The sequence below is a fragment of the Haliotis cracherodii genome, unplaced genomic scaffold, assembly GCF_022045235.1.
Source record: "Haliotis cracherodii isolate W230 unplaced genomic scaffold, xgHalCrac1.p SCAF_6, whole genome shotgun sequence".
NCBI lineage: Eukaryota > Metazoa > Mollusca > Gastropoda > Lepetellida > Haliotidae > Haliotis > Haliotis cracherodii.
The window spans coordinates 3,495,497-3,522,871 of NW_027266319.1; the positions used below are offsets into that span (position 1 = coordinate 3,495,497).

Genomic DNA, 27,375 nt, shown 5'->3' on the forward strand with positions numbered 1-27,375 from the left:
TAAATATAGGAGGAATTCAAGGATATATGATCGCAGGAAATTGTGAAATATACGTGATGTAATAGGCAGTCTCATTACCGGCATACGTGAAACGTGATTTTGTAAACACTATCCAAAATGGCGGAACGTTCAATTCAGCGTTTATGTTTACTTATTTTCCAAAACATTCAAAACGATTCTAGGGCTATCGGAGACGTTTTGGCATAATCATTGGTGATTTGATAAAAGAAAGATATCCGTGATCACTAATATGTATTTCTTGAAAGTATATTCTCCGAGTAAATAGACGTATTTGGATGTCAAAACATACTGTAAACACTGCTGTGATTGGTGATTCAGTAATGTGTCAGAGGTCAGTAATTTTGCTTTGCCTAAAATTACAGTCACTGTGGGTGGTATCACAGAACGGAATTTCCCACATATTCACAACTGTGAAGTGAATTTGTGTGCGAATTTATTCGACTTCAAAGTGAGGGTTGAAGAGGAAGAATATATGTGTCCCTCTTGCATCCAGGGGGTTAAACTGAAGTCCATAACGTTGGGTACTTGTCCGGAACTTCTTCGCTGTTCTTCGGTTGGTCCGTTCTAACTGATAAGGCACTGGGTCCTCTTCAACTGGATACAACACAGACAGTGTAGAAGAAGCACGCATGCACTCGTAATCAGGCGAGCCGGAACTACAACATGAACCGTTTTCGGTTTCGGGTTGGGGAATATGGACTCGGACGCCTTTCAGAGTACCAGACATTCAAATTTTGGCTAGGCTACATTTCTATTAACAGAAATGTACCTGGGGTCACAAGTTCCATATAGTGTGAAGTCAATATTTAAAACCTGGGCCGACTTGCACAAAGCGATCTTAGTGCTACGACTTTTGTAAGCCTATGTTAAAGTATGGTAGTTACAATCATCTTTGCGCTAAGATCCCTGGTGAGTGGGCCCTGGTGAGGGGTTACTGTGATTGACAGTGCATCTAGCATCAGTATTCTGTCAATCAATTTCTAAAACGGTTTCCTACTAATCATGTGTGCATAACTAATAAAAAATAGTATCAGTTCTGTTTAGTAATAAATCCTGTTTTAGTTTCAAGATAAAATGAAATGGATGTTCAGAACCTGGTTGTACGAAATTACCCGACTGAATGTTACACTCCAAAGGAAATATTTGCATGCTGAAGTTTTAAACATTTACCTTTCATTTCTTAAAAAGAAAGAAAACGACACGATATTTGTCAACTGTTTTATGTATACAATATTCAAACAGACATTATAAGACACAGTATTTTTTAATTTCTTCATAAACAACGGTCCAACTTACATGAGATTAGTATTTTGTGGCCTATATATGATATGATATTGAACAGTAGATCTACTAACTTCTTTGAGAGGTATTTAGAGGTTGGAGTACTGAGTAAGGATAAGATATATAGATGAACAACTTCTTTATTACTTTATTACCGGTGTAGTTTTAATGGAGTGGAGAAGTCTGTTATGTACACAAAAAGGGTAGTAAACATATTGATCGACGAAGTCAGATATACTCTAATGTATAAACACTGCCTCCTACATGTATATATTCTTGTCAACCATTCTCTGTACATCACTTGCTTGATAACGTTGTTAGAACCTACACGGAAACGTCGCTCCTAATTGTAATAAACAAGTTGTTCATCCATAAATTTTATCCTTATTTAGTCGATCTAGTAAAAGTATATTTCCAAAATTTGAAATATAATCAGATTCTACATCGTGCTTAAAACAGTGAACTGAATAACTGTGTGTGAAGTTTCATTCGACCTTCACCTCAAAGAAACTACCAAATATGTAGAACAATGTTTACTTACGTATGACATCACTATCGGTGACCTCTTTTCACATCTCTATTATATACACATAAGGGAATTATGTAAGTAATCAGGATGAATTTGACAATCTGCTATTGTTTTGTATGGGTTGTTACACCTTGCATCGGGGGGCGGTCGGGTAGCCTAGTGGTTAAAGCGTTCGCTCGTCACGCCGAAGATCCGGGTTCGATTCCCGACATGGGTACAATGTGTGAGACCCATTTCTGGTGGTCCCCGGCCGTGATATTGCTGGAATATTGCTAAAAGCGGCTTCAAATCAGACTCACTACACCTTGCATCGCAACCCAAAGACTTGGTGGAAAATACAGATAAATACCATCGACGTTGTGCGCGAGTTTGCGTCAGTCATGGCGTCACGCGAAAAGTAATTTTCACTTTATTTTGTCTTTACCATATTGTAATATAAGTATTTACTCAAATGTATAAAGTCAGAAAAAATGCGCGTATTGTCTGAAAGCAATGCGAACATTGGTAACCATGGAGTTCTACATTTTCAATATTTTGTTTGTTTTTTGTTTGGTTGTTTTGGGGTTGTTTTTTTTGTCATTTAACAATATATCACGTGACAAACCACGGGTCCGGGTAGTCCTGTGGGTACCCGAGTACTACTCACTACCCACCAATCCCAAGTGCACGAGTTAACCGTTCCAGCCCTGGAGCATATCTTTCGTTTTCTGCACCTGTTTTATTTCGCTTGATTACATCGAGACCATCAGTGATAGTTTGTCATTTGAGTTTAAAACGTATGAAGAATTTTGGAATGTATGTATCGCAACTGAGTGTGAAATATTTGCAACCGGCCTACGCGAAACGGGATTTTGTCAGCTCTCTCACTTCGGCGATCGTTATTTATTCTCTACAGTACATACTTACTGCAGTAACGATTTTAATGTTACAGGCGAAGTTTCAGAATGGTTATTGGTGTCTGGATAAATCACAGATGTCCGTGATCACTAACATGGTGCTTTTGTAACGGAATTCTCTAAGAATCAGCTATTCTGAATTTAAAAGATACATGCATTTACACCGTTACATTTACTCTAGAGGCCTACTTAACTTTCAGAAGTCGTTTACAGTCATTTTGTGTTGCGTAGAATGACTGCATGATATCAAAGAACAGAGATTGTCACGAAGAATTAACAGCTGTGCACTGGATTAGAGTACGTGATGTATTTTGAAAACTTCAAAGGCATCGTTAGGGTTGAAGGAGACATATAGCTTCCAAAATCCAGGGGTTTATTAATTAAAAATGCACATAAACATAGAGACATGCGCTCACCTCAAAAAAATGTTTTGATAGAAAATAGTTCCAATAAACTGCTCTGCTAATGTTAATTTTGTCGGTGGTACTTTTACCTCGCAAACAAACTTCACGTAGTCATTTGTTTTCGATACCGAGGACCAATTAACGCCATGTTTAATGTCGTCCAATCGCAGCTTACGATAAGTCGACCGCGCCTGTCTAGTTGAGGTAGGCAGGAACCCAGTCTAACATTGATCAGGCAACCAAACCGGAAGGGACAGGTTGGACGGTCGCTTATGTCATTTCAAAAGAAGAGTTATTGCCCTTTGGAACAAAAAGATCGCCCATTGTGTTTGTTGTGGTTTTGCCACACTGGTATTTCTAGTCTCTTTCAGAGAGTGTGACTGGATACAGGCGGTGGCGTAGCCTGATGGTTAAAGACAGGGTTCGATTACCCATATGGGTACATTCTGTGAAATCAATTTTGGTGTCTCCCACCGATGGTAAAAGCGGCGTAAAACCATACTCACTCTCCGTGTCTTTGAATCTTTGCTATCAATATGCCAGAAATAGAAAACACAAATCACTTATTGGCAAAAGGCCTTCACTACATAGCTTAATAACGGACACGGTGGTAATACATTTGATGAGGTAAATGAGTTGTGACAGAGTGAGTGAGAGATTGAGGGAAGGACCAGGCTGGGTGTACGCCCCATTAACGGTATTTCAGCTATAAGGCGTGTCAGCTTTATTTGGGTGATGGGTCGTAGTTAGGGTTAATGATGCCAGCTGTCACCCTGTCCTCTTCCGTGCCCGGGGGTAAAGCTGTTGCATACTTGGGAAGTTCCGTGCCTGATGTATAGTCCTCGGGGCTCTCTACCCGATCTCGTCCGTATGTATGTTTCCGTCGAGCCCGAAGCCAGTGGCACGACCGCCGTCTCGAGTATCTGGAAAATAAGTCTTTTACTAAAAGACAGTCTCAAGGAATGCATGATGTTTGACGTCACAGTTGGCAATATTCCAGCAATATCACAGAGGCCTTTAACATATTGAGCACACGTCGGGGTTCGATCAATCTCGATACAATCAGATCTGTTACCCCCACAACACACATTCTGCGTTAAGATGTGAGCACCTCCACAGTTTGGTGAACCCTGATCGAACTTTGACCGTCCAATTTAAATGAAGGATGCGTGGGTTCTTGAGCCAATCAGATGTCAGCTTTCTGAAACGATTTGGCTTCATTTCCTCACCACCTCGGTTCGATACAAATGAAAACCTACGCAGAGCTCAAACACTCATTCGATGGTATTCCGTTTTGAATGCACATGCAAGGGCCCTCAGATACGACAGTGTGCATAAAAATATACTATATAATGTTATGGCTCGGTCTTATTCATCTACATTCGGAACTTGTCGTTTGTTACTACATCCTGGAGTGGACATGGCTACCTGAGGAAGATGAACGAGTGAAGCACGATGCACAGGACGAGAACACACGAGACTATAATGCCGGCCAAGGTACCTGGAACAGAATACAGGACGAGTAACAACATGCATGTGAATATAGACAGTAGCACATCGTGTGAATACAGGAAATTATCACAACTTGTGAATAGAAGACCATTAACACACCCCGTGGACACGTATAGAATACTAAACGGGCTCCCGTGTAATACCAATTTTATGAAACGAGTGAATAGTTCTGGTATCTAACGAGCTCCCGTGTAATACCAATTTTATGAAACGAGTGAATAGTTCTGGTATCTGACGAGCGAAAGCGAGTCAAATACCACAACTATTCACGAGTTTCATAAAATTGGTTTTACACGAGAGCGAGTTTAGTATTTTATTTATTACTTGTCATTTATAATGTTTTTAGAATTATACTGTTGAGTGTAAATAGGCTGACACCTACACGATCCTAATGGCATAATCCAATTGAGTTTAACAGAATAATACTTCAAACACGTCAAAAGTTGAAACGTATGAATTTAATATCATACAATGGTCCACCTTTAGAATTCAGGCGTTCGTCCCACAAACTTATCGTAGCGCTAAGGCTATCACAACTCACATAATTTAACTTAGACCAACGACTGTCGTTGCGCTACCGTACGATCGCCTTGTGGAACGGGGCCTTGCACCTCAAAGTTTACAATGACGTCACAATACCCGATGACGTAATTTGTGGAATTTTTTTGCAAGATCCATCGGCGAAACAATGCCATGTGACGTCAGCCTAGCAACAAGGTTGCTGGGGTCATCGAGTGTGCATAAGCTCCTCCTAGTGATCTATCATCTCCACATACAATGTCGTTGAATACGCCAGGGGATGTTGAGAGCTTTCAATATTTGTTCGTGAAACGTGTTCCGAGAGTACATAAGCACGCGTTTTGGTATTACACAATGTGTAGTAAAGCTGTATGTTTATTAAACGGGTGATCTCTTCACGGGCAAGTAATAAAGGGAGTTACAAAACATGTGAATACCGTGGGGAACTGACAATCTACATTTTTCCACATTTTTAAATAAAAACCGCTTATTGCCCCCAAAATAAAATACTCGGGATTAATTTGATCGAAATACCCATGAGGAGGAGAATGTATAGATGTCAACTACTTTATCATGAGGAAACTCATCGTTTCGGAGTATATACTTACTCCTTCATCAGGTTTGCTTGTTTGTTTGTTGTTGAACGCCGCATTCAGCATTATTCCAGCTTTATGACGGCGGTCTGTAAATAATCGAGTCTGGACCAGACAATCCAGTGATTGACATCATGAGCATCGTTCCACGCGATTGGGACACGATGACATGCATCAAACAAGTCGCGAGCCTGGCCACCCGATCCCGTTAGTCGCCTCTCACGGCATCCTTTATCATGTGAATAATTGACATGAGGAAATACTATGCTATTCTATGAGGAAATACCCATATCCTGACGCGCATTGTGATTGGCTTGCACCGTTTCGATGCATGGCGGACTTCGAGAATGGGACGAGCCTTGTAGGTTACGGAAACATGCGAGTGGTGACGAAGGGCTCAACCTTTAATGATTCAGGCGCATTTTGGCGTTAGGTTTTAACCGTCTTGCACTCTTGCGCTCATTGATTAAAACTGACCTTTCTTCTGTCGACCGATCATCACATATATAGTTCATGATCCCCTACCTATTTTGGAGAATATATATGTAATATGTATCATCTTTTTAAATTTGTAATTTAATTTTGTGTATGATTTTAGTATCATGGTTCGGTTAAATTTTTTAAAGGTTTACAAACAAATGTTCTATGTAGTATTTTACAAATGCAGTGTTTCAGAGAACAATTGGATGAAGGCGTCTTTTAATTACATAATTGCAAGTGAACTGTATCCGATATATAAGATCATCCAAAACATAGATCACAAGAGATGTTGTTCAGAACATGCACTGACACGGCAACAATCATGTGGCAATGTTTTTTGTGTTGTTTCACACCGCACTCAGCAATATTCCATTTTCAGTAAACAATCGAGTCTGGACTAGACAATCCAGTGATTGATATTATGAGCATCGATCCACGCAATTAGGATACGATGACATGCATCAACCAAGTCAGCGAGCCTGAACACCCGATCCCGTTAGTCGCCACTTACGACAAGCATGGGTTGCTGAAGACCTATCCTACCCCGGATCTTCACGGGTTTCATGTGGCAATAGATTCGCATCTTAAACACTGGAATGTATGTTCAAGTAATATTGACATTATTGCACTGAACCCAATCTATGATATCAACTTACTTCAAGTATGACCAGGAATAGTGCATGTGTTTACAGTTCCATAATGGGGAACACTTCTGGGACCAGTTTCCTTGACAGTGGCACGGAGCAGTGTACTTAGAACCGGCTTTGTACAAGACGCATCACAGGTGAAGCGTATCAATGTAAAATGTAAAACAGATTCTGCTGGGCGTAAAGGGCAAGTAGTGATGACAATTAGTGGCTGGATCGCTGAAAATCAGTGATGACACCAGGTGTTAGCTTAAATGGGTAACCATGTCCTGCTCTTCTCGTAGCACCCACCATTCACACAATTTGCATATAATATAAAGTGCTTGTTTGTTGCCTGCAACAACGGCAGTACTCCTGCCTCAGAACGGCTGCTTGTAAACAATCAGGCCTTGACCAGACAATAAAGTGATGGACCAGACAATCAAGTGATGGACCAGACAATCAAGTGACACGACAGCGCATTTATTGTTCTTGTTGGAACTAAAACGATAATTATGTTAATTTTGAATTACGTCTGCTGCGTACAGAAGCAGAAATTCTGCTGCTAACAAGTAGATTATAATCTATAAATGCTGCTGAGCGTAGGATGAACCTCGGGTGCCTCAAGTCGACCCAGTTCAAGGAAATTTAAATCGTCAATGACGGATTCTAGACAGCAATTCCAATTCTCCCCTGAAACAGATTCTTGTGCCTGACCAAGTGTTGTGGACTTGGGTAGCCACGTATTACTACATATTCTCTCAACCCGTGAGAATAGGGTTAGAACATGTCTTCAGGAACCTATGCTTGCCGTAAAAAGCGACTATGCTTGTTGTAAGAGGAGACTAACTGGATTTTCTGGTCCAGACTCGATTATTTACAGACCGCCGTCATATAGCTGAGTGCGGCGTTAAACAACAAACAAACCAAACCAAATCAAAACAAACAAAGTAACATGGGAAATGATGTTTTAGTGCTGGTCCAGTATCTGAATCAAATGCCATGAAACGCATCTTTGTCTTGACTGTGTCTTCTCTGACCTGGAAGGTCGGACAAGATTTGATTCGTTTGTTTTGTTGTGTGTACGGTTACAGAATTGACCAAGTTTGTACAGTCTTATACGAGTCATAGATTCCGTGGATCTGTCATATTGAAGATAGGCCTTGCTTCAAATGAATGCATTTTAGAACCAAAACTAAAGCTTTGTGATAGGTATGTAGTTGAAAGTCAACGCAAAACACGCAAGACGTACTTTGGGGCGACATTGAACGCTCTCTGAATTTCTGAAGACTTACCCTTGGTACCTGGTATGGTGATCTCCCTTTAGTTACTGACGATCTCTAGCCCATTTTTATATTGTGTTGTTAACTTATGTTTGTTGCTTTTATATATTACTCAACTAGTTTTAAACCTTTTCTGTGATATTCTAGTTATCATGCTGTCCTTCGATTTCAGTTTTTTTTATAAAGAATAAATCCATGTATATTTAATGTATAACTTCTCGTCACGGTATGGCTGTAATATTGCCGATGTGACGCTTAATATTGACTCACTCACTCACTCCTGAAGACTTATATTTTATTATAGGTACTGGTATCATAAAACACGACCCCGGGTAACTGTGCAATAGCTATAATGAATCAATCATTGGTTGCCTTACCTCTGAGGATGCACATTTTACATGTATTACGGTTCAAAATTTTGTTCCTGAGTCTGTATTAAGATAAAACCTTATTTTTGCCCGCTGCGAGACTTTGGCTCCCGGACTGTAGGTTTGCGTACCTTCTGAGAGCCCTTGAGTTGAGGGTTGGCTTGTACCATGCTGGGTGTTGCCATGAGACGTCGTGCGATGGCCATGTGGCGTCTGGTTGTGTTGCCTCGCTTTGGTAGTATGTGGTGGTGTTGTGGGTGTTGTGGATGTAGCCGATGATGACGTTGATGATGCCGTTGTCGATGCTGTTGTCGGTGTCGGTGTCGTTGTCGGTGTCGGTGTCAGTGTCGGTGTCAGTGTCGGTGTCGGTCGCTTCCCTGTTGGGTGAATATGGCGGATATACTAGCGGAAAAAAATCTTGTGCACAACAACAAAAACACATCAAATGAAAATTGTCTTGAATTTTTCAGAATCACGTATGATAATCACATGTTCAAACATTTTTCATAATTACCCATGACGACCGGGAAATCGCACGTGCATCCCGGCCATTGCAGGCATAAAATAAGTGTAAGAAATTCGTCACACACTCACAGTACACATGGGACAGCCAATTCAAACACAGATAAAATCGTTGAAGTGTTTTAATTGTGACAAGGTACTTGACGCCAGAGCCTCCAATCTCATTCAATTCAGAGCTAAGTTCTCGCTACCGCTAAACAAAGATCTGAGGACAGCCCATTACAGGTCACGTCAGAAAGACAGTCCGCAAACTTTGACCGACCAATGAAATGACTAACAAGAAATCGACATTAGCCAATCAAAAAGCCGCTTTCTCGAGCTATACAAGCACCAGTTTCAAACTGGCGACTATTCCAGCGAAATATATTTTGACAAAGTTCTAGATTCAAAATTTGAAAAATGAACAAAACACACTCTGGAATGTCTAGTAAATGGCCGAGATTGTACAGCAGTACTTCCCACGGGCCATGCGAAGTCTTTTCAGTTGGTTATCCTATTGAAGCTCATTGAAGCGAGAGATAGACAATGATTTTGACGGAATCAGTCTCACCGCCCGAAACTGCCGTTCGGAATACTCCGTGTTAACCTTTTCGAGGTTGCTTCATCAGAAAACATATTCCTACTGTCACTTTCCTGATCTGGCAACTCTTTATTGAGTGAGTGAGTATGGTTTTACGCCGCTTTTAGCAATAATCAAGCAATATCACGGCGGGGAACACCAGAATCGGACCAGGGTCTTTGGCGTGACGAGTGAACACTTTAACCACTGGGCTACCCGACCGCCCAACTCGTATATAAATCGTACATAAATGCTATAGCTAGAATGATCTGGAAGCCCTTCTGTACATGATGAAAGTTCAACTTGTCAAAGTTGTGCTTCATGTGCTTGGGTTGAAATCACACTGTTTACAGTTCAGCGAGAAATGGTAGTTGCTTCCTACCAACTTCCGGTTTGGCATGGACGGCGCATACCGCCTGTGAATAAATTCCAAACAAGATTATTTAACAAATAAAAAGATGTATTAAGATATTACACCAAGCCTCAGCAAATGTTTGCGTGTTTGACAAGTTAAGCTAACAGCAGACACCAACTTGTCAGGCAGTCATATCCTACACGAGACACCGACCCGTGACGATGCGGGGTAGAGAAGGTCTTCAGCAACCCATGCTTGCCGTAAAAGGCGACTATGCTTGTCGTATGAGGCGACTAACGGGATCAGGTGGTCAGGCTTGCTGACCTGGTTGATGCACGTCATCGTATTCCAATTACGTGGGTCGATGCTCATGATGTCAATCACTAGATTGTCGGGTCCAGAATCGATTATATACAGACTGCCGTCACATAACTGGAATATTGCCGAGTGCGGCATTAAACAACAAATAAACAAACACCAGACACCTACTTGTCAGACAGTCATATCTTTCGCCGGACACCTACTTTTCAGACAGTCATATCTTTCGACGGACACCTACTTGTCAGAGAGTCATATCTTTCGCCGGACACCTACTTGTCACACAGTCATATCTTTCGCCGGACACCTGCTTGTCAGAGAGTCATATCTTTCGCCGGACACCTACTTGTCAGAGAGTCTTTTCTTTCGCCGGACACCTATTTGTCAGAGAGTCATATCTTTCGCCGGACACCTACTTGTCAGACAGTTATATCCGGTCCACCCCGGCTCACACCCGGCGTCACACTGGCCAGTCAGAGCATCACACGTGTCGTCCACACAGTGGCCGCATGTTTCATTGCAGTGAGGGGAGTAGAAGCCTGTGGCGCAACCTGGAGACAACATTCGGTTTATATACGCAAGTAGAGGTTGCTGCAGTGCATCAAATGTTCCCCGCCATATAAAAAGGGAGGGAATGTAAGAAATTGGGGGAAATTTGGAAAGCACACAAAAAGATACAGTGTCTTTAAATGGTCAGCACAAGGAAAACCAAGGCAAAAAAACTGGGCCTGTCAGGCAGAACTTGATATATATCCATATAGATAACACAACTAATGTCATTCTTAAACATGCTTTGGCAGCAAATATCAATATTTCTGGTCAAAATGTTGGCTGGGTTAAATATAACAAAATTTTGAAAAAAGTAAACACAAATAAATGTAATGAATCCACTGTAAATAAACTTCAGTCCAAACGTAAAAATACGCATTCATTAAGGGATTCACATTTATCTAGTAGCAAATTAAGAACAAACAGGTTGGTCAAGTCTTCTATAGATATTGAGAATTATCTTACATATTGTAAACACAAAGCTCATAGGTCACATTTCTCAAAACTTCGTTTAAGTAATCACAAACTAAAACTTGAAACTGGGTAGATATACTAAAACACCAACCCCATTGGAACAACGTCTCTGTGATACAACCAAGAAAGAGAATCACAAATAATCCTCAATCATGATAAAGAATTTGGTACACTGTGTTAAAATGAACAGTTCTTCAATTTTACCAATAGTTATCCAGAAACAACTTCCAAGATCCGTTATCATATCAACAATTATGGACAAATTCCTTGTATATACATTACCATAGTTTTGCTCATTTTTTATATTGTTTCCATATCATCATAATACACTTGTTTTAGAATATAATTGTTATCATGTACCTCCTTTGTATGTTAAATGTACCTGTGTGTCTTAATTGTCACTTATTGTGCGTATATTTTGTAGTTTGTGATAGTGTTATATTGCCACTGTTTCTTCATGGAATGTTACGCAATACATGTCTCATCTTTGTTGTATGATAGTTTTTTACAGTTGTGTACGGGGGCACGGTTGGTCCAAGCGCCTAAGGCGCTGCAATTCGCTATGCAGAGTTGTGTCCCTTTGACACACCAGAACCCTATGACAGTGTGTTTAAATCCCGGTTCGCCCTAATAATGTTTTCAGCACTATACCCGTGCTCGTGGGTTTCACCAAAGTGGTGAACGTCTAAGACCTACATCGCTTAGGGCTTTCCTCCCACATCAAGCCGTGATATAAGTCGAATACTATTCAAAGTGGCGTTAAACCCAACTCCCTCACTCACTCCTGTGTACGGTTCCGCTTGGTGAACTGGGTTTGTGTTGTGATTACTTCCGGTTTGGATTTGAATTTGTTTAGAAAAATGTTATTGTGTTCAACCCAAACATCGTGAATATATCATGCAACCGCATTATGTTAAGTAATTGCAAACTACAGACCAACCTGTTGATTTCCTACGTATCCAGACACAAAGAACATATACGGGTGTATAATCGGTATGAATTATGCATTACATACAGTGAACTACTTGGAAGAATACTGTGCTCAACTATGCACAGCAAGCACCATACATGTGATTGTGAAGACAACTTATTACAAATGTCTCATATCAAAACCGTTGCTTTACATGTGTTGTTTATTGAACAAAGTCATATTTTATAGAAGCCTGGTATTTAATATAGTTGAACATTAAGTTGCAATAGCAGTGAGAAGGGAGAAAGCTTGAGTGCATGTTACAGGGTTGACCTGAATTCCTCCCTGGAACCTTTCTCACTGGCTGCCTGAATAACATAGGATACATTGCAAAGGAAGTGCGCAATAGTGCTATTCGGGTAAGGGAGATAATCACTCACGGTTTAGAGATACAGCTTGAATACGTATAGCGTTGTAAGGTCGGTGAGTGATAAAGCTCTGTGCTACGCCTGAAGCTAAAGAAGATAATCGCTTAATGCGCAATAGTTTATTCTTACAAAATATAGACCTGTTAACTTTAGCGAAATGAGATATATATTTCCCCTAAACAATTTTATACTCTTTTAAAAACAAAATGGGCAAATTGCAAGGATTATCTACATTACAAAACGTGACAGTCTGAGAATGTGACAGGCGATTGGTTAAAACATGTCCAGATTAAGTCACTCTCATTTCATTATAAACACTCCAAATGTTGTAAAATGTCCAACGGGGTGTGGGTATAGGGTGGGTGTTGGGTAGGCGTGGTTGTGGTTGGTTCTTGTTGGGGTGGGGGTTTCAGCGGTGGAGTGTGGAAGATGCGTGTGTTGGAGTGCGCGTGTGTGTGTGGATGATGTTGATTGAGAACCAGCTACGTACTGTTACATAAATCTCCACCCCAGCCAGGAGCACATTCGTCCAGACAGATGCCGGTCAGCTTGTCACAGGGGGCGGGGTCCACGCAGTGTCCACACACTTGGCTGCAGTCCATGCCGAACCGGCCGTCAGCACACTCTGGGACAGGGACAGTGAGGTAGTCAGGTGCGGTAACTCTCATACGAAACTAAAAGGTGTATAAAGTGACATCCTGTTCTTTGAACTTGTTGACACAGCGCCCCCAGTGTACTTCTTACCTTGTTGGCACAGCGCCCCCTGGTGTACTTCCTACCTTGTTGACACAGCGCCCCCTGGTGAACTTCCTACCTTGTTGACACAGCGCCCCCTGGTGAACTTCTTACCTTGTTGACACAGCGCCCCCTGGTGAACTTACAACTTTGTTGACAGAGCGCCCCCTGCTGAACTTCTCACCTTGTTGACAAAACGCCCACTGGTGTACTTTTCGACTTGTTGACACAGTGCCCCCTGGTGAACTTCTCAACTTGTTGACACAGCGCCACCTGGTGTACTTCTCACCTTGTTGGCAAAGCGACCCCTGGTGTACTTCCTACCTTGTTGACACAGCGCCCCCTGGTGTACTTCAAACCTTGATGACACAGCGCCCCCTGGTGTACTTCCTACCTTGTTGACACGGCGTCCCCTGGTGTACTTCCTACCTTGTTGACACAGCGCCCCCTGGTGTACTTCCTACCTTGTTGACACGGCGTCCCCTGGTGTACTTCCTACCTTGTTGACACGGCGTCCCCTGGTGTACTCCCTACCTTGATGACACAGCGCCCCCTGGTGTACTTCCTACCTTGATGACACAGCGCCCCCTGGTGTACTTCCTACCTTGATGACACAGCGCCCCCTGGTGTACTTCCTACCTTGTTGACACGGCGTCCCCTGGTGTACTTCCTACCTTGTTGACACGGCGTCCCCTGGTGTACTCCCTACCTTGATGACACAGCGCCCCCTGGTGTACTTCCTACCTTGATGACATAGCGACCCCTGGTGTACTGCTACCTTGTTGACATAGCGCCCCCTGGTGTACTTCTTACCTTGTTGACATACCGCCCCCTGGTGTACTTCTTACCTTGTTGACATAGCGTCCCCTGGTGTACTTCCTACCTTGTTGACACAGCGCCCCCTGGTGTACCTCTTACCTTGTTGACACAGCGCCCCCTGGTGTACTTCCTACCTTATTGACACAGTGCCCCCTGGTGTACTTCTTACCTTGTTGACACAGCGCCCCCTGGTGAACTTCCTACCTTATTGACACAGTGCCCCCTGGTGTACTTCCTACCTTGTTGACACAGCGCCCCTTGGTGTACCTCTTACCTTGTTGACACAGCGCCCCCTGGTGAATTTCTAACCTTGTTGACACAGCGCCACCTGGTGTACTTCTCATCTAGTTGAAACAGCGCCCCCTGGTGTACTTCTCACCTTGTTGACACAACGTCCCCTGGTGTACTTCTTACCTTGTTGGCACAGCGCCCCCTGGTGTACTTCTCACCTTGTTGACACAGCGCCCCCTGCCACCCAGAGTCGCAGCCATTCGGGCAGCGGCCGGTCGTTTTGTTGCAAGGGCCGTCGTTTCGACACTCTCCACACTCAAACTGACACTTGGAGCCGTACCAGTCGTCATGACAACCTGACAAATAAATAAGCCTACGTGACACATTCACTCACTTCTTATTCTCAATGCTTTAATTATATATTATTATTAGCAAAATTTTAAGTATATCGCTCTTGAGTAATAACCGTTAAATGTATTTTTGATAACTTTGTAAAAGAACTCAAGGATCTCAACTCAACTATCTTGTGACTGTCCCCAGCCCATTATACACACACGCGCACGCACGCGCGCGCACACACATTTAAATCATCATCATCATCGCTCTTTTAGTACAGTGTGTGCCTACATTCAGGATCGGAGGAGATTATTTTTGATAGTCCCCCGAAAGCAACATGTGTATTTGCAGAAAGTTCGCTTTTCAGATGGAAGACATAGCTAGGGAAAAAGGTGTTTGTGGGAATAGTCCACAATGTATACGTTGTAAAGTTTTAAGGAAGAGACTTATTTTATTAATGTCAACGTCTTTATTATGTGGAACACAACATTTCGGGGTATATACTTACTGCTTCATAGACCTGATTTGATTTGATTAGTTTGTTGTTTAACGCCGCACTCAGCAATATTGCAGCTATATGACGGCGGTCTGTAAATAATCGAGTCTGGACCAGACAATCCAGTGACTTGACATCATGAGCATCGATCCACGCAATTGGGATATGCGAGCCTTGACTACCCGATCCCGTTAGACGTAGACATAATGGCAATACTGAGTTAGAGAGTATTGTTTACACGCCACTTTTAGCAATATTCCAGCAATATCACGGCGGGGGACACCAGAAATGGGCTTCACTCATTGTGCCCATGTCGGGATTCGAACGTGGGCCTTCGACTTGACGAGCGAACGCTTTAACCACTAGGCTACCCGATCGCCCCTCATGGCAATACTGATTGTCCTGTCACAAGACGCGTACGTCCACGAGGGGTCGTTCCGGCCAGTACCTGGTGTGACCAGCGTGTGATGATATCACTGCTCTACACCTCCTTGGCTTGGCACAGACTGAATAAGTCGACGGATTCTGTCCAGTGGAATTCTTCTCCATTCTCCCTGCAACACTTTGGCCAGTCGTGAAAACGTCTGTGGCGTACACGTCTATCGAGTTCATCCCACAGATCGTCACGGACGGTGTTTTCTTTGGGTTTCAGATTAAATCAACCACATGTTGCTTCATGCGAGATTTCTGTACGGTAACCTCTTCTCATTTGACTGATTGGAAAACAACCAATGTGTGCCTTACACCATTTACATGCCTTATATACACGCCTTAGTTAATTATCACGTGTACGCATGGTATATTTACATATACACACGTATGTATAGCCCATGTCCAATATCACGGACGTGAGTAAATGTTGTGCATGTGAGCGGGGAAAGTAGATGATGTATTGGTTTACCTAGTTAGATGTTTACACTGAATTTGGTATCTGAGTATATGGTATATGAGACTATGCTCGAATTACATATTTTCATTATTGCAGGGCTAGATTGCTGATAGATTGGGGTTACACGCAGTTTGCATCCAACTGTAAGAAACAGGCTAATGTGAAACCCTCGAGGCATCAAATGTATACATGTATAGGAGTTTACATTGACACAATGAGCTGCATACACGGAGAAGACAATTGTATAGGAGCTAATGCTGATGTATTTTGGTCTACTTTGATATGACAAAATACTCCTGTGTCCTGTTCTCCTAACTTCAAAACGTCAATTAAAGTTTTCGATGTCCATGTTTCCTGTTTCCCAACTTCTAAATATAAATTAAAGACTTCGAGATATCCATGTTTTCTGTTTTACCAAATTCTAGGTATCAATATAAGACTTCGAGATACGCACGGTCACAATTGGTTCCAGTGTGGTGTGCGGGACAGGGTGTAGAACAGGTGCCGTTGAGGCGCTCGCAGGAACCGTTTCCAGGGCAACTAGGACATGACTGATCACAGTTTATGCCGTACAAGCCAGTCAGACATTCTGCCAGACAAGAAAATAGCTGTTAGGTATTGGTTAAAACTTGTCTTCACATTTACCTTGCTATTTCTAATATTGATAATATTTTATCCAAATGCAGCAGGAAGTCTGCAGGCGTCTCTGACAACCTACCACTGCACTCCTTGGCGACAAAGCCAGCCGAACAGGATCCTGGACATGCTCCGGTCACGTCTAAGACCTGCATCACTTCAGGCTTTCCTCCCACATCAAGCGGTGATATAAGTGGAATGCTATCCAAAGCGGCGTTAAACCTAACTCCCTCACTCACTCCTGTGTACGGTTCCGTTTGGTTAACTGGGATTGTGTTGTGATTACTTCCGGTTTGAATTTGTTTAGAAAAATGTTATTGTGTTCAACTCAAACATCGTGAATATATCATGCAACCGTATTATGTTCAGTAATTGTAAACTACAGACCAACCTGTTGATTTCCTACGTATCCAGACACAAAGAACATATACGGGTGTATAATCTCTGCCTATTGTCAAAGCAATAAACCATGCAGAACCGTAAACAGCCGCATGAAACGGTATGAATCATGCATTACATACAGTGAACTACTTGGAAGAATACTGTGCTAAACTATGTACAGCAAGCACCAAACATGTGATTGTGAAGACAACTTATTACAAATTTCTCATATCAAACCCGTTGTTTTACATACGTTGTTTATTGAACAAAGTCATACTTTATAGAAGCCTGGTATTTAATCGTGGGTTGGAAAATGATGTTGATTGAGAACCAGCTACGTACTGTTACATAAATCTCCACCCCAGCCAGGAGCACATTCGTCCAGACAGATGCCGGTCAGCTTGTCACAGGGGGCGGGGTCCACGCAGTGTCCACACACTTGGCTGCAGTCTATGCCGAACCGGCCGTCAGCACACTCTGGGACAGGGACAGTGAGGTAGTCAGGTGCGCTAACTCTCATACCGAAACTAAAAGACGTATTAAAGTCCTGAAGCCTTATTAACAACCTACTCCGATTCCTCTTTTAATTCATCTTCAAGAATCAAGGGAGTTAACTGACTGTAAAAGTCCAGTTTCCACCCTTGCCGAACTAGGGCGAAATTATGGAGTTATATTTTGGCTGGCCAATCGAGTCTAGTCCAATCAAAATCGCGTAACGAAATCGACATCCGGTTCGTAAACTGCTGTGCAGATTTCAGTTGATTGCAGGACATGCATAGCATGTGTACCGTCTACTGGGTGTCGACAGATATTTTCCAAATCTTTCCATGTTTTCAATCAAGGTGCTCACGTCATTTGATGCACTTCGCGAAGTAAGACCCTTTTTATTACAATATAGATCTTTATAATCGATCAGATCGTCTTCACTTGGCGACGCCATTTTATTTGAAGCAAATGCCAGAAATATGAGAGGTGAAATCTGATTGGTAAATAGTATGGACATAGAAGGGACAAAACTTGTAAATGCCACCGGTGGCGCCATACGATCGAGCCCAGAAATTCCAGTGGAGTTGGGCGAGGATGGAAACTGAGCTTTTACAGTCAGTTAACTCCCTTGCCTCGAGAAGGTGCTTTTGATTATTTATTCTACGGTATTGTGGGGTACTTGGGTGCCTCTGAATAAACAACTAAATTAACAAAAGTGAATATCGTCAGACTTTTATTGGAAGTGATGTGTCGTCAGTGTCAAACTGTTTTTGACATCCTGGTCGTTGAAACTTGTTGACACAGCGCCCCCTGGTGTACTTCCTACCTTGTTGACACAGCGCCCCCTGGTGTACTTCCTACCTTGTTGACACAGCGCCCCTGGTGTACTTCCTACCTTGTTGACACAGCGCCCCCTGGTGAACTTCCTACCTTGTTGACACAGCGCCCCCTGGTGAACTTCCTACCTTGTTGACACAGCGCCCCCTAATGTACTTCTTACCTTATTGACACAGCGCCCCCAGTGTACTTCTTACCTTGTTGACACAGCGCCCCCTGGTGTACTTCCTACCTTGTTGACACAGCGCCCCCTGGTGTACCTCTTACCTTGTTGGCACAGCCACCCTAGTGTACTACTCACCTTGTTGACACAGCGCCCCCTGCCACCCAGAGTCGCAGCCATTCGGGCAGCGGCCAGTCGTTTTGTTGCAAGGACCGTCATTTCGACACTCTCCACAGTGAAACTGACACTTGGCGCCGTACCAGTCGTCATGACAACCTGACAAGTAAAGGAGCCTACGTTTCAGATCCACGCTTTGGTAGTGATAATATTCACATCTGGCCAACTGGCCCCATCTGCCTAACTGGCACAATCGCTCAGTTGCAGTTCTCCCAGAACGAGAACAGAGCATTGCCTGAAAGCCAGCCCGGGAGACACACCCAAGGGATCATTTTATTATTCTTTCACCTCACTCTAAACTCTAATCTCTCACCATCATACTAAAAACTTCTCATTCTCAATCCTTTAATTATATATTTCTATTAGCAAAATTTTAAGTATATCGCCCACAGGGCCACGGATAGCCATACTATACTGACTGTACTGATTACATCTTTTTTTAAATGTAATCAGTACAGTCAGTATAGTATGGCTATCCGTGGCCCTGTGATATCGCCAAAGAGTAATAACAGTTAAATGTATTTTTGATAATTTTGTAAAAGAACTCAAGGATCTCAACTCACCTATATTGTGAATGATAGAAAAACAGTCCATTACACACACACACACACACACACACACACACACACGCGAAATTTTAAGTATATCGCTCTTGAGTAATAACCGTTAAATGTATTTTTGATAATTTTGTAAAAGAACTCAAGGATCTCAACTCACCTATCTTGTGACTGTCCCCAGCCCATTATACACACACGCGCACGCGCACGCACGCGCCCGCACACACATTTAAAGTCTTAGGCATCTTCCTAATTAAACTGGCCTCGTTGGCCGTATATAATCACACACACAAAATCACCACTAATTTAAACCCAAACCATCACAATTAAATAAAAAATGAAATCAATCACACTACCCCTGAAATCTCTTCTTCCCTCCACCTCTGGCAAAATTCAAAATTCTCCAAAATCTAAATATGCAACCCCAACGCCCCTTCCTTCCTCAGTTGCTCCATATTTTTCAAACCCACACAAAATGGCCTGGCGGGCCAGTATGCGAAAAAAACATCGTGACGGAAAGCGTACGTAAAATCTCCAAATATCATCATCATCATCATCAGCATCATCATCATCATCATCGCCTCTCTTTTAGTACAGTGTGTGCCTACATTCAGGATCGGAGGAGATTATTTTTGATAGTCCCCCGAAAGCAACATGTGTATTTGCAGAAAGTTCGCTTTTCAGCCGGAATACATAGCTAGGGAAAAGGTGTTTGTGGGAATAGTCCACAATGTATACGTTATAAAGTTTTAAGGAAGAGACTTATTTTATTTATGTCAACGTCTTTATTATGTGGAACACAACATTTCGGGGTATATACTTACTGCTTCATAGACCTGATTTGATTTGTTTGTTGTTTAACGCCGCACTCAGCAACATTGCAGCTGTATGACGGCGGTCTGTAAATAATCGAGTCTGGACCAGACAATCCAGTGTCTTGACATCACGAGCATCGATCCACGCAATTGGGATAAGATGACATACATCAACCAAGTCAGCGAGCCTTGACCACCCGATCCCGTTAGACGTAGACATAATGGCAATACTGAGTTAGTGAGTATTGTTTTCACGCCACTTTTAGCAATATTCCAGCAATATCACGGCGAGGGACACCAGAAATGGGCTTCACTCATTCGAACGTGGGCCTTCGACTTGACGAGCGAACGCTTTAACCACTAGGCTACCCGATCGCTCCTCGTGGCAATAGTGATTGTCCTGTCACAAGACGCGTACGTCCACGAGGTGCATACATGGAGAGGACAATTGTTTAGGAACTAATGCTGATGTATTTTGGTCTACTTTAATATGACAAAATATTCCCGTGTCCTGTTCTACTAACTTCAAAACGTCAATTAAAGACTTCGAGATATCCATGTTTTCTGTTTTACCAAATTCTAGGTATCAATTTAAGACTTCGAGATACGCACGGTCACAGTTGGTTCCAGTGTGGTGTGCGGGACAGGGTGTAGAACAGGTGCCGTTGAGGCGCTCGCAGGAACCGTTTCCAGGGCAACTAGGACATGACTGATCACAGTTTATGCCATACAAGCCAGTCAGACATTCTGCCAGACAAGAAAATAGCTGTTAGGTATTGGTTAAAACTTGTCTTCACATTTACCTTGCCATTTCTGATATTGATAATATTTGTTCCAAATGTACCAGGAAGTCTGCAGGCGTCTGTGACTACCTACCAGTGCAGCCCTTGGCGACAAAGCCAGCCGCACAGGATCCTGGACATGCCCCGGTCACGTGATCACAGACGGCGTTGTTCGCGCACTTGCCGCAGCTGTAGGAACAGTTGAGTCCATGAGTGGAGCGGGGACATGCTGGGGAGAGAGGAGTATCGAGATGAGACCAGAGCTTCTCTAATATTGAACCATATACGACGGTAGCACCCTTCACAGTTTGCTTGTATTTGGTACAATATACTACCTGCTTAGGGAGCAACCATTTGATATTCTGAGGATGGGTGGGACTTTATCGAAAAAAAGTAATTCGTCAGCGAAAAATCAAGAAAAAACCGTTTAAGAAAATGGAAATGCCTGCTACAAAAATAAATGTTTTTGCAAGACGTTTTTCTTGAAAGCAAATTCAAATTCATAGTTAAAAATACAAAAAAATATCTGGTTTTGCCGCTGTAGCTGAAAAACATATTTAATCTCCAAACCAATCTTTCGCAGAATCATCAACGCATCAAATCACAGTTACGCTTAGGATTGACCAGCATTCCCTCGTATCCTGTCACTCTGCCCCGCCACATTGTCGCTCTCCCCCGTCACCTTGTCACTCTCTCCCCGTCACCTTGTCACTCCCCCCCCGCCCCCCCCCCCCCCGGCCACATTGTCGCTCTCCCCCGTCACCTTGTCACTCTCTCATTGTCTCCTTGTCACTCTCCCCCCCCCCCCCCACACACACACACCGCCTTGTCGCTCTCCCCCCGTCACCTTGTCGCTCTCCCCACGCCACCTTGTCGCTCTCCCCCCACCCCCTTGTCGCTCTCCCCCGTCACCTTGTCGCTCTCCCCCGCCACCTTGTCACTCTCCCCCCGCCACCTTGTCGCTCTCCCCCCGCCACCTTGTCACTCTCCCCCCCCACACACACACACCGCCTTGTCGTTCTCCCCCCCGCCACCTTGTCGCTCTCCCCCCGTCACTTTGTCGCTCTCCCCCCGTCACCTTGTCACTCTCACCCGTCACCTTATCACTCTCTCCCGTCACCCTGTCACTCTCCCCCGTCACCTTGTCTATCTCCTCCGCCACCATGTCACTCTCCCCCGTCACCTTGTCTATCTCCCCCGCCACCATGCCACTCTCCCCCGCCACCTTGTCGCTCTCACCCGTCACCTTGTCACTCTCACCCGTCACCTTGTCACTCTCCCCCGTCACATTGTTAATCTCGCCCGTCACCTTGTCACTCTCCCCCGCCAACTTGTCACTCTTCCCGGTTATTCTGTCACTCTCTCCCGCCCCCCGACGCTACAGTCACTGCGTGGACGCTCCCCCGTCATCTTGTCACACTCACCTGACTGACAGCCCGGCCCAATCCACCCGACGCTACAGTCACTGCGTGGACGCTCCCCCGTCATCTTGTCACACTCACCTGACTGACAGCCCGGCCCAATCCACCCGACGCTACAGTCACTGCGTGGACGCTCCCCCGTCATCTTGTCACACTCACCTGACTGACAGCCCGGCCCAATCCACCCGACGCTACAGTCACTGCGTGGACGCTCCCCCGTCATCTTGTCACACTCACCTGACTGACAGCCTGGCCCAATCCACCCGACGCTACAGTCACTGCGTAGACGCTCCCCCGTCATCTTGTCACACTCACCTGACTGACAGCCCGGCCCAATCCACCCGACGCTACAGTCACTGCGTGGACGCTCCCCCGTCATCTTGTCACACTCACCTGACTGACAGCCTGGCCCAATCCACCCGACGCTACAGTCACTGCGTGGACGCTCCCCCCGTCATCTTGTCACACTCACCTGACTGACAGCCCGGCCCAATCCACCCGGCGCTGCAGCCACTTCGAGGACACTCCCCCGTCATCTTGTCACAGATCTCCGACGTGTTTTGACATCTGCACAGCCGGCTACAGTTACTGCCGAACCAGAAGTCATCACACTCTGCAACGATTCAACCATGCATAGGTTGTAGCCAGTACTTGTGTTCTGTAAACCTTACAGCCTTCACTGCCTCTCCGATCTTTCATTTTTAATCCACAACACAGACCCTCCAGCAAGTCCAGTGATCAAGTTTATTTGAAAATATGATCTACGGACAATTTATTTTCCAACAAATTTTTAATAAATCCCGCAAACCATTTCCAAGTCCATTTGCATGCACGCGCGTATTGGATATATAGATGATGGCGGTCAAACTTTGAAAGGAACATAATCTCCCTATAAACCTCATCACCACCAACATGTGGGTAACGGTAACCAGTGCTCTTTGGTACGTCAGTTAAAATTGACATTTACTCATACAATACCGGATTGTTTTTACGTATGGAACAATTTGACCAGTCACCGCTGAGATTTCCCTCGCTAAACGCACTCGATTGTGAAAACGTTATGTTGACATATGATAGTCAGACTGCAACATATAGGACTTTTAACGAGTCACAGTATGGCATTTATGATAAATGTATCCATTCTCTGGCAACTAAGGTTCGTTTCAAGGCGTCGATAGTAGTAATCTGACCGTGGTTGCTGTAAATAACGGCGAGTCGGTGCACGATTTCTCCGACATTAATTTAAACAATATTGATTTGAATTTTTAACAAACAAAAAAATAGTTTACAATTATCAGTCCAGATTTACAATGAATAGATGTTTATAACCAAATAATGAAATGGTGGGATTAAATTGTCTAATTCAGTTCAGATGTTTTTTACTTGTACTTCCGGTCTCAAGTGTTCTCGGCAACCAACCGGTAATGTCTTTGCGTTGAGGGAACGTCAATATACAACTTAGAGTTTATTAAAAATATACGTAAATGTCATGTAGTTGCTTAGGTTGAAACATTACAGTGATATTCTTTTGAAGCAAACAAGCATTTCATCGTGACAATTCAGCTCAAAACCTAATGTCAGGTTGACAGTACCATTAGGGGTCTTGGGGAAAAAAGACACAAGTTACGCTACTGCATGGCTTGTATTATATATTCGATTTTGCATATCTCGCTGTGATAAAAAACCGACGAGTTCAAGCGAAAAACACTCATCTAATTTCTTTTTTCGGAAATATAGTGACCACGAATAACGAATTCATTCATTGGGTCCTTGGTTGGTTAGAATCTCTTTAGTGCAATATGCTCTCAGCTTATCGTCGGGATAAAAAAAATAGGCAAATTCTGGAGAGAAAAAAATCCATTTCAACAAATTTACTTTCGGTGGATATGTAAAGCAAGTAAAAAGAGTCTGGCCTAACTAATTTTGATTGATTAAACGCAATACACTCTCCCAAGAGTGAGTGAGTGAGTGAGTGAGTATGGTTTTACGCCTCTGTAAGCAATATTCCAGCAATATCATGGGACACCAGAAAAGGGCTTCACACATTGTACCCATGTTGGGAATCGAACCCGGGCTTTTGGCTTGACGAGCGAACGCTTTAACCACTCGGGTACGCTACGTCCACTTCAAGAAAGGAAGAGTGACAAAGAATCTCAAATGATTTGTTATCTGCAAGCTCGGCCTTGACATTTAATTAACTGTACGCGTATCATATACTTCATTGAAGTTGTTTTCTCTGTGTCTTCACCGCGTCACGTTTTGATTTATTGCGGTCGAAAGGAAATTGTTATCGTTGGCGTAGTTAATAATTGTATAGTGTAAGATTTCTCCTCACCATAAATCTCGACTTCGCAGAGAGCGAGGGTTCTGTCTGTCGGGGAGCCAGTCACCCCCGGGCTAGTCGGGAGAGGGGGCAAATTGATGGACACGAACACGCCCATCAGAGGCTGGCGGCAATTGATGTTGGCGATGTCGGTGAGAGAGGTGTTGGTGACGTAGCACACGGCGCCGTCCACTGTCACTTGTAACCCCGTGGTGGGGTATATATCTGCAAGCGCATGAGAAACCCCAGAACGACGTTTTATCAAGCTCGCCGTACATTTGTAAGACGCATAGTAATATCGGTGTAGAGGCTCTGTGTTCCTACGTCTCGAGACAATGACAGTCTGGTCTGTAGTGTGGGTGAAAGCGATTTTCCGCGTTCTTAAGGTAATCGTTAATTGCTAGAGTGAGTGAGTATGGTTTTACGCCGCTTTTAGCAATTTTCCAGCAATATCACGGCGGGGGACACCAGAAATGGGCTTCACACATTGTACCAATGTGGGGAATCGAACCCGGGTCGTCGACGTGACGAGCCAATGCTGTAACCACAAGGCTACCCCTCGCCCATTTTACTTTTACTTGAAGCCACCTCGGGAATGATCACAAAAGGTGAATTAGGTCTAAGTAATCACTAATACTTCACACTAAATTCCATTATCATATTTCTCGCAACACAGGGTGAAAAAATAAACTTGCAAGCTCTAGGATTGCATAATGTGAAGGAACCTTTTTGAGGAAAGTATATCTTCATCCTGTAGATCTGATGCAGACTCCCCAAATTGAGGCTCCAGGAAGTGATGGTTCGCCCAAGTGCAGTCTGGGAACAGGATCCGTGCCGGAAGTTCTGATCAGTGCTGCCATCTACCGCCAGTGTCGCCGGTCTGGGGCCGCAGTAGACGGTTGAGGACGTCGAGCAGTTGTCGGCGTCGCTCCATGTGCCGTCCTGGTAGGCGGACTGATGCAAGGCCATGTTGTCTAGACGGGGTAGACACAAGCACACGTTTTGTCATATCATGTTCACGAGTGAGTGTGTGAGTTTTACTCGCCGCTTGTAAAACGCCGCTATTCAAACCGTATCTCGGTCCAACACAATCATGTAAACGCCTTTGGTTCAACTCCTAATAACATAAAAGCGAAAAAAATAGTTGACTTAATGCAGAGTTCATTGTACGATTCCAAATGTATCATTAGCATGTGTTTATGTTTGTTTGTTTGTTTGTTGCTATACTAACGGACTCGCTCAGCGGACCCCAAGCAATCAAGAAAATAATACCAAAAAACCCCGACAATTACACTATTAAACTAAATATTGAAAAGCACACAACAATTAAATAAACTGGCAAACAAGTAGAGTTTCATCGGATCCCTGTTGGTTTGTTTGTTTGCTTGTTGTTTAACGCCGCACTTAGCAATATTCAAGCTATGTGATGGCGGTCTGTAGAATTAAACGAGTTTGGGACAGACAATCCAGTTATTGATATCACGAGCCTCGATCCACGCAATTGGGATAAGATGACGCATCAGCCAAGTCAGCGAGCCTAGCTAACCGATCCCGTTAGTCGTCACTTACAACAAGCATAGTCGCCTTTTACGGCAGGCATGGGTTGCTGAAGACCTGTTCTACCCCGGATCTTCACGGGTGAGCATGACATTGTGTTTATGAATCACTATCGAAATTCATAGCGCCAGGTATCCTCACCCACCGGTATCCTGGAACGCATGTTGGTGCCCCTATTGTTAAACAGTTAATAGCGTTGTTGGGCCTCTACATTCCAATTCTATAGCTGTCGTTCTCTGATGTAGATACTCACGATCCCGGCAGCTCGCACCGGTCCAGGCTGCGGCACACTGACTTGCGCATGCGCCCGAGGTTTTATCGCATACCTCGAGGGTATCATTACAGTGACATTTGTACTGACACTTGCTGCCGAACCAGAAATCACTGCACCCTGAAAAACAACGGATGAAGCCAATGACTACTTCAGTTTGTAAATCAATATATAAGATAGCTAGCTATAAGATGAATCACAAAGAACAATGAAGAACGAAGCGTGGTTTATTTCACGATAAAACAGTGTCCCATCATGACGTCATTTCTGGAGATTCGAGCATACGCTCGCAACTTGATGACGTCGTAAATTGGTCGACGTTAGTTTTGAGAGGGAAGTGCCTTGTGAGTTGTTCCCCATAAGTCTAGCTGGGGAAATGCAGAGAAACGCAGTGGCCGAACGATCGCATTCAAAAGTGGGAGAGATATGACAATCGGTATTAGGAGAAAGGATACAAGTAATCGACGCCAGGATGGTGAGAGTATGCGGGAAATACCCACCTGTCCATAAAATAGACTTGTCTGACATTGCCGAGGTTGGATTCCATTGAGGGAGTCATCATTATTTAAATACGGGAAAATATTTTTAAGGTTTGTACATTTTATCATCATCCTTAAAGCGGCTGTACATACATTCTCCCTGCAGTGTTTTATTGTACGATAAACAAATTCCACTCGTCGTTTATTTCTTATATATGCTACTCAAAGGAATTAAAAGAACTCCGGATTTTTTCACATGACTGGTGGGTATTGTAACACACAGTCTATTCTTTACTTGTGTTGAGTGGTATACATTTATTAATGGCGACCAGCGCGTCGCAAGTGGTTTCATGTCGG

The 27,375-nt window shown here is 43.7% G+C and overlaps 1 protein-coding gene across 1 annotated transcript in view; it reads right to left on the minus strand.

Moving 5' to 3' along the window:
- Nucleotides 1-1,225: 1,225 nt before the first annotated feature.
- LOC139445820 (multiple epidermal growth factor-like domains protein 6) overlaps nucleotides 1,226-27,375 on the minus strand; it is a 35,322-nt gene continuing 9,172 nt past the window's right edge. The window contains exons 5-19 of the mRNA XM_071227048.1: nucleotides 26,522-26,659; nucleotides 25,437-25,685; nucleotides 24,724-24,936; nucleotides 22,861-23,001; nucleotides 21,062-21,196; nucleotides 20,798-20,932; nucleotides 18,775-18,912; nucleotides 17,493-17,627; nucleotides 16,588-16,722; nucleotides 14,631-14,768; nucleotides 13,118-13,252; nucleotides 10,683-10,817; nucleotides 8,644-8,889; nucleotides 4,560-4,632; nucleotides 1,226-4,054 (exon numbers count right to left, since the gene is read on the minus strand). Coding sequence (XP_071083149.1) covers nucleotides 3,856-4,054; nucleotides 4,560-4,632; nucleotides 8,644-8,889; nucleotides 10,683-10,817; nucleotides 13,118-13,252; nucleotides 14,631-14,768; nucleotides 16,588-16,722; nucleotides 17,493-17,627; nucleotides 18,775-18,912; nucleotides 20,798-20,932; nucleotides 21,062-21,196; nucleotides 22,861-23,001; nucleotides 24,724-24,936; nucleotides 25,437-25,685; nucleotides 26,522-26,659 — 2,345 coding nt within the window. The 3' untranslated portion in view covers nucleotides 1,226-3,855. The remainder of the gene's footprint in view (nucleotides 4,055-4,559; nucleotides 4,633-8,643; nucleotides 8,890-10,682; nucleotides 10,818-13,117; nucleotides 13,253-14,630; nucleotides 14,769-16,587; nucleotides 16,723-17,492; nucleotides 17,628-18,774; nucleotides 18,913-20,797; nucleotides 20,933-21,061; nucleotides 21,197-22,860; nucleotides 23,002-24,723; nucleotides 24,937-25,436; nucleotides 25,686-26,521; nucleotides 26,660-27,375) is intronic.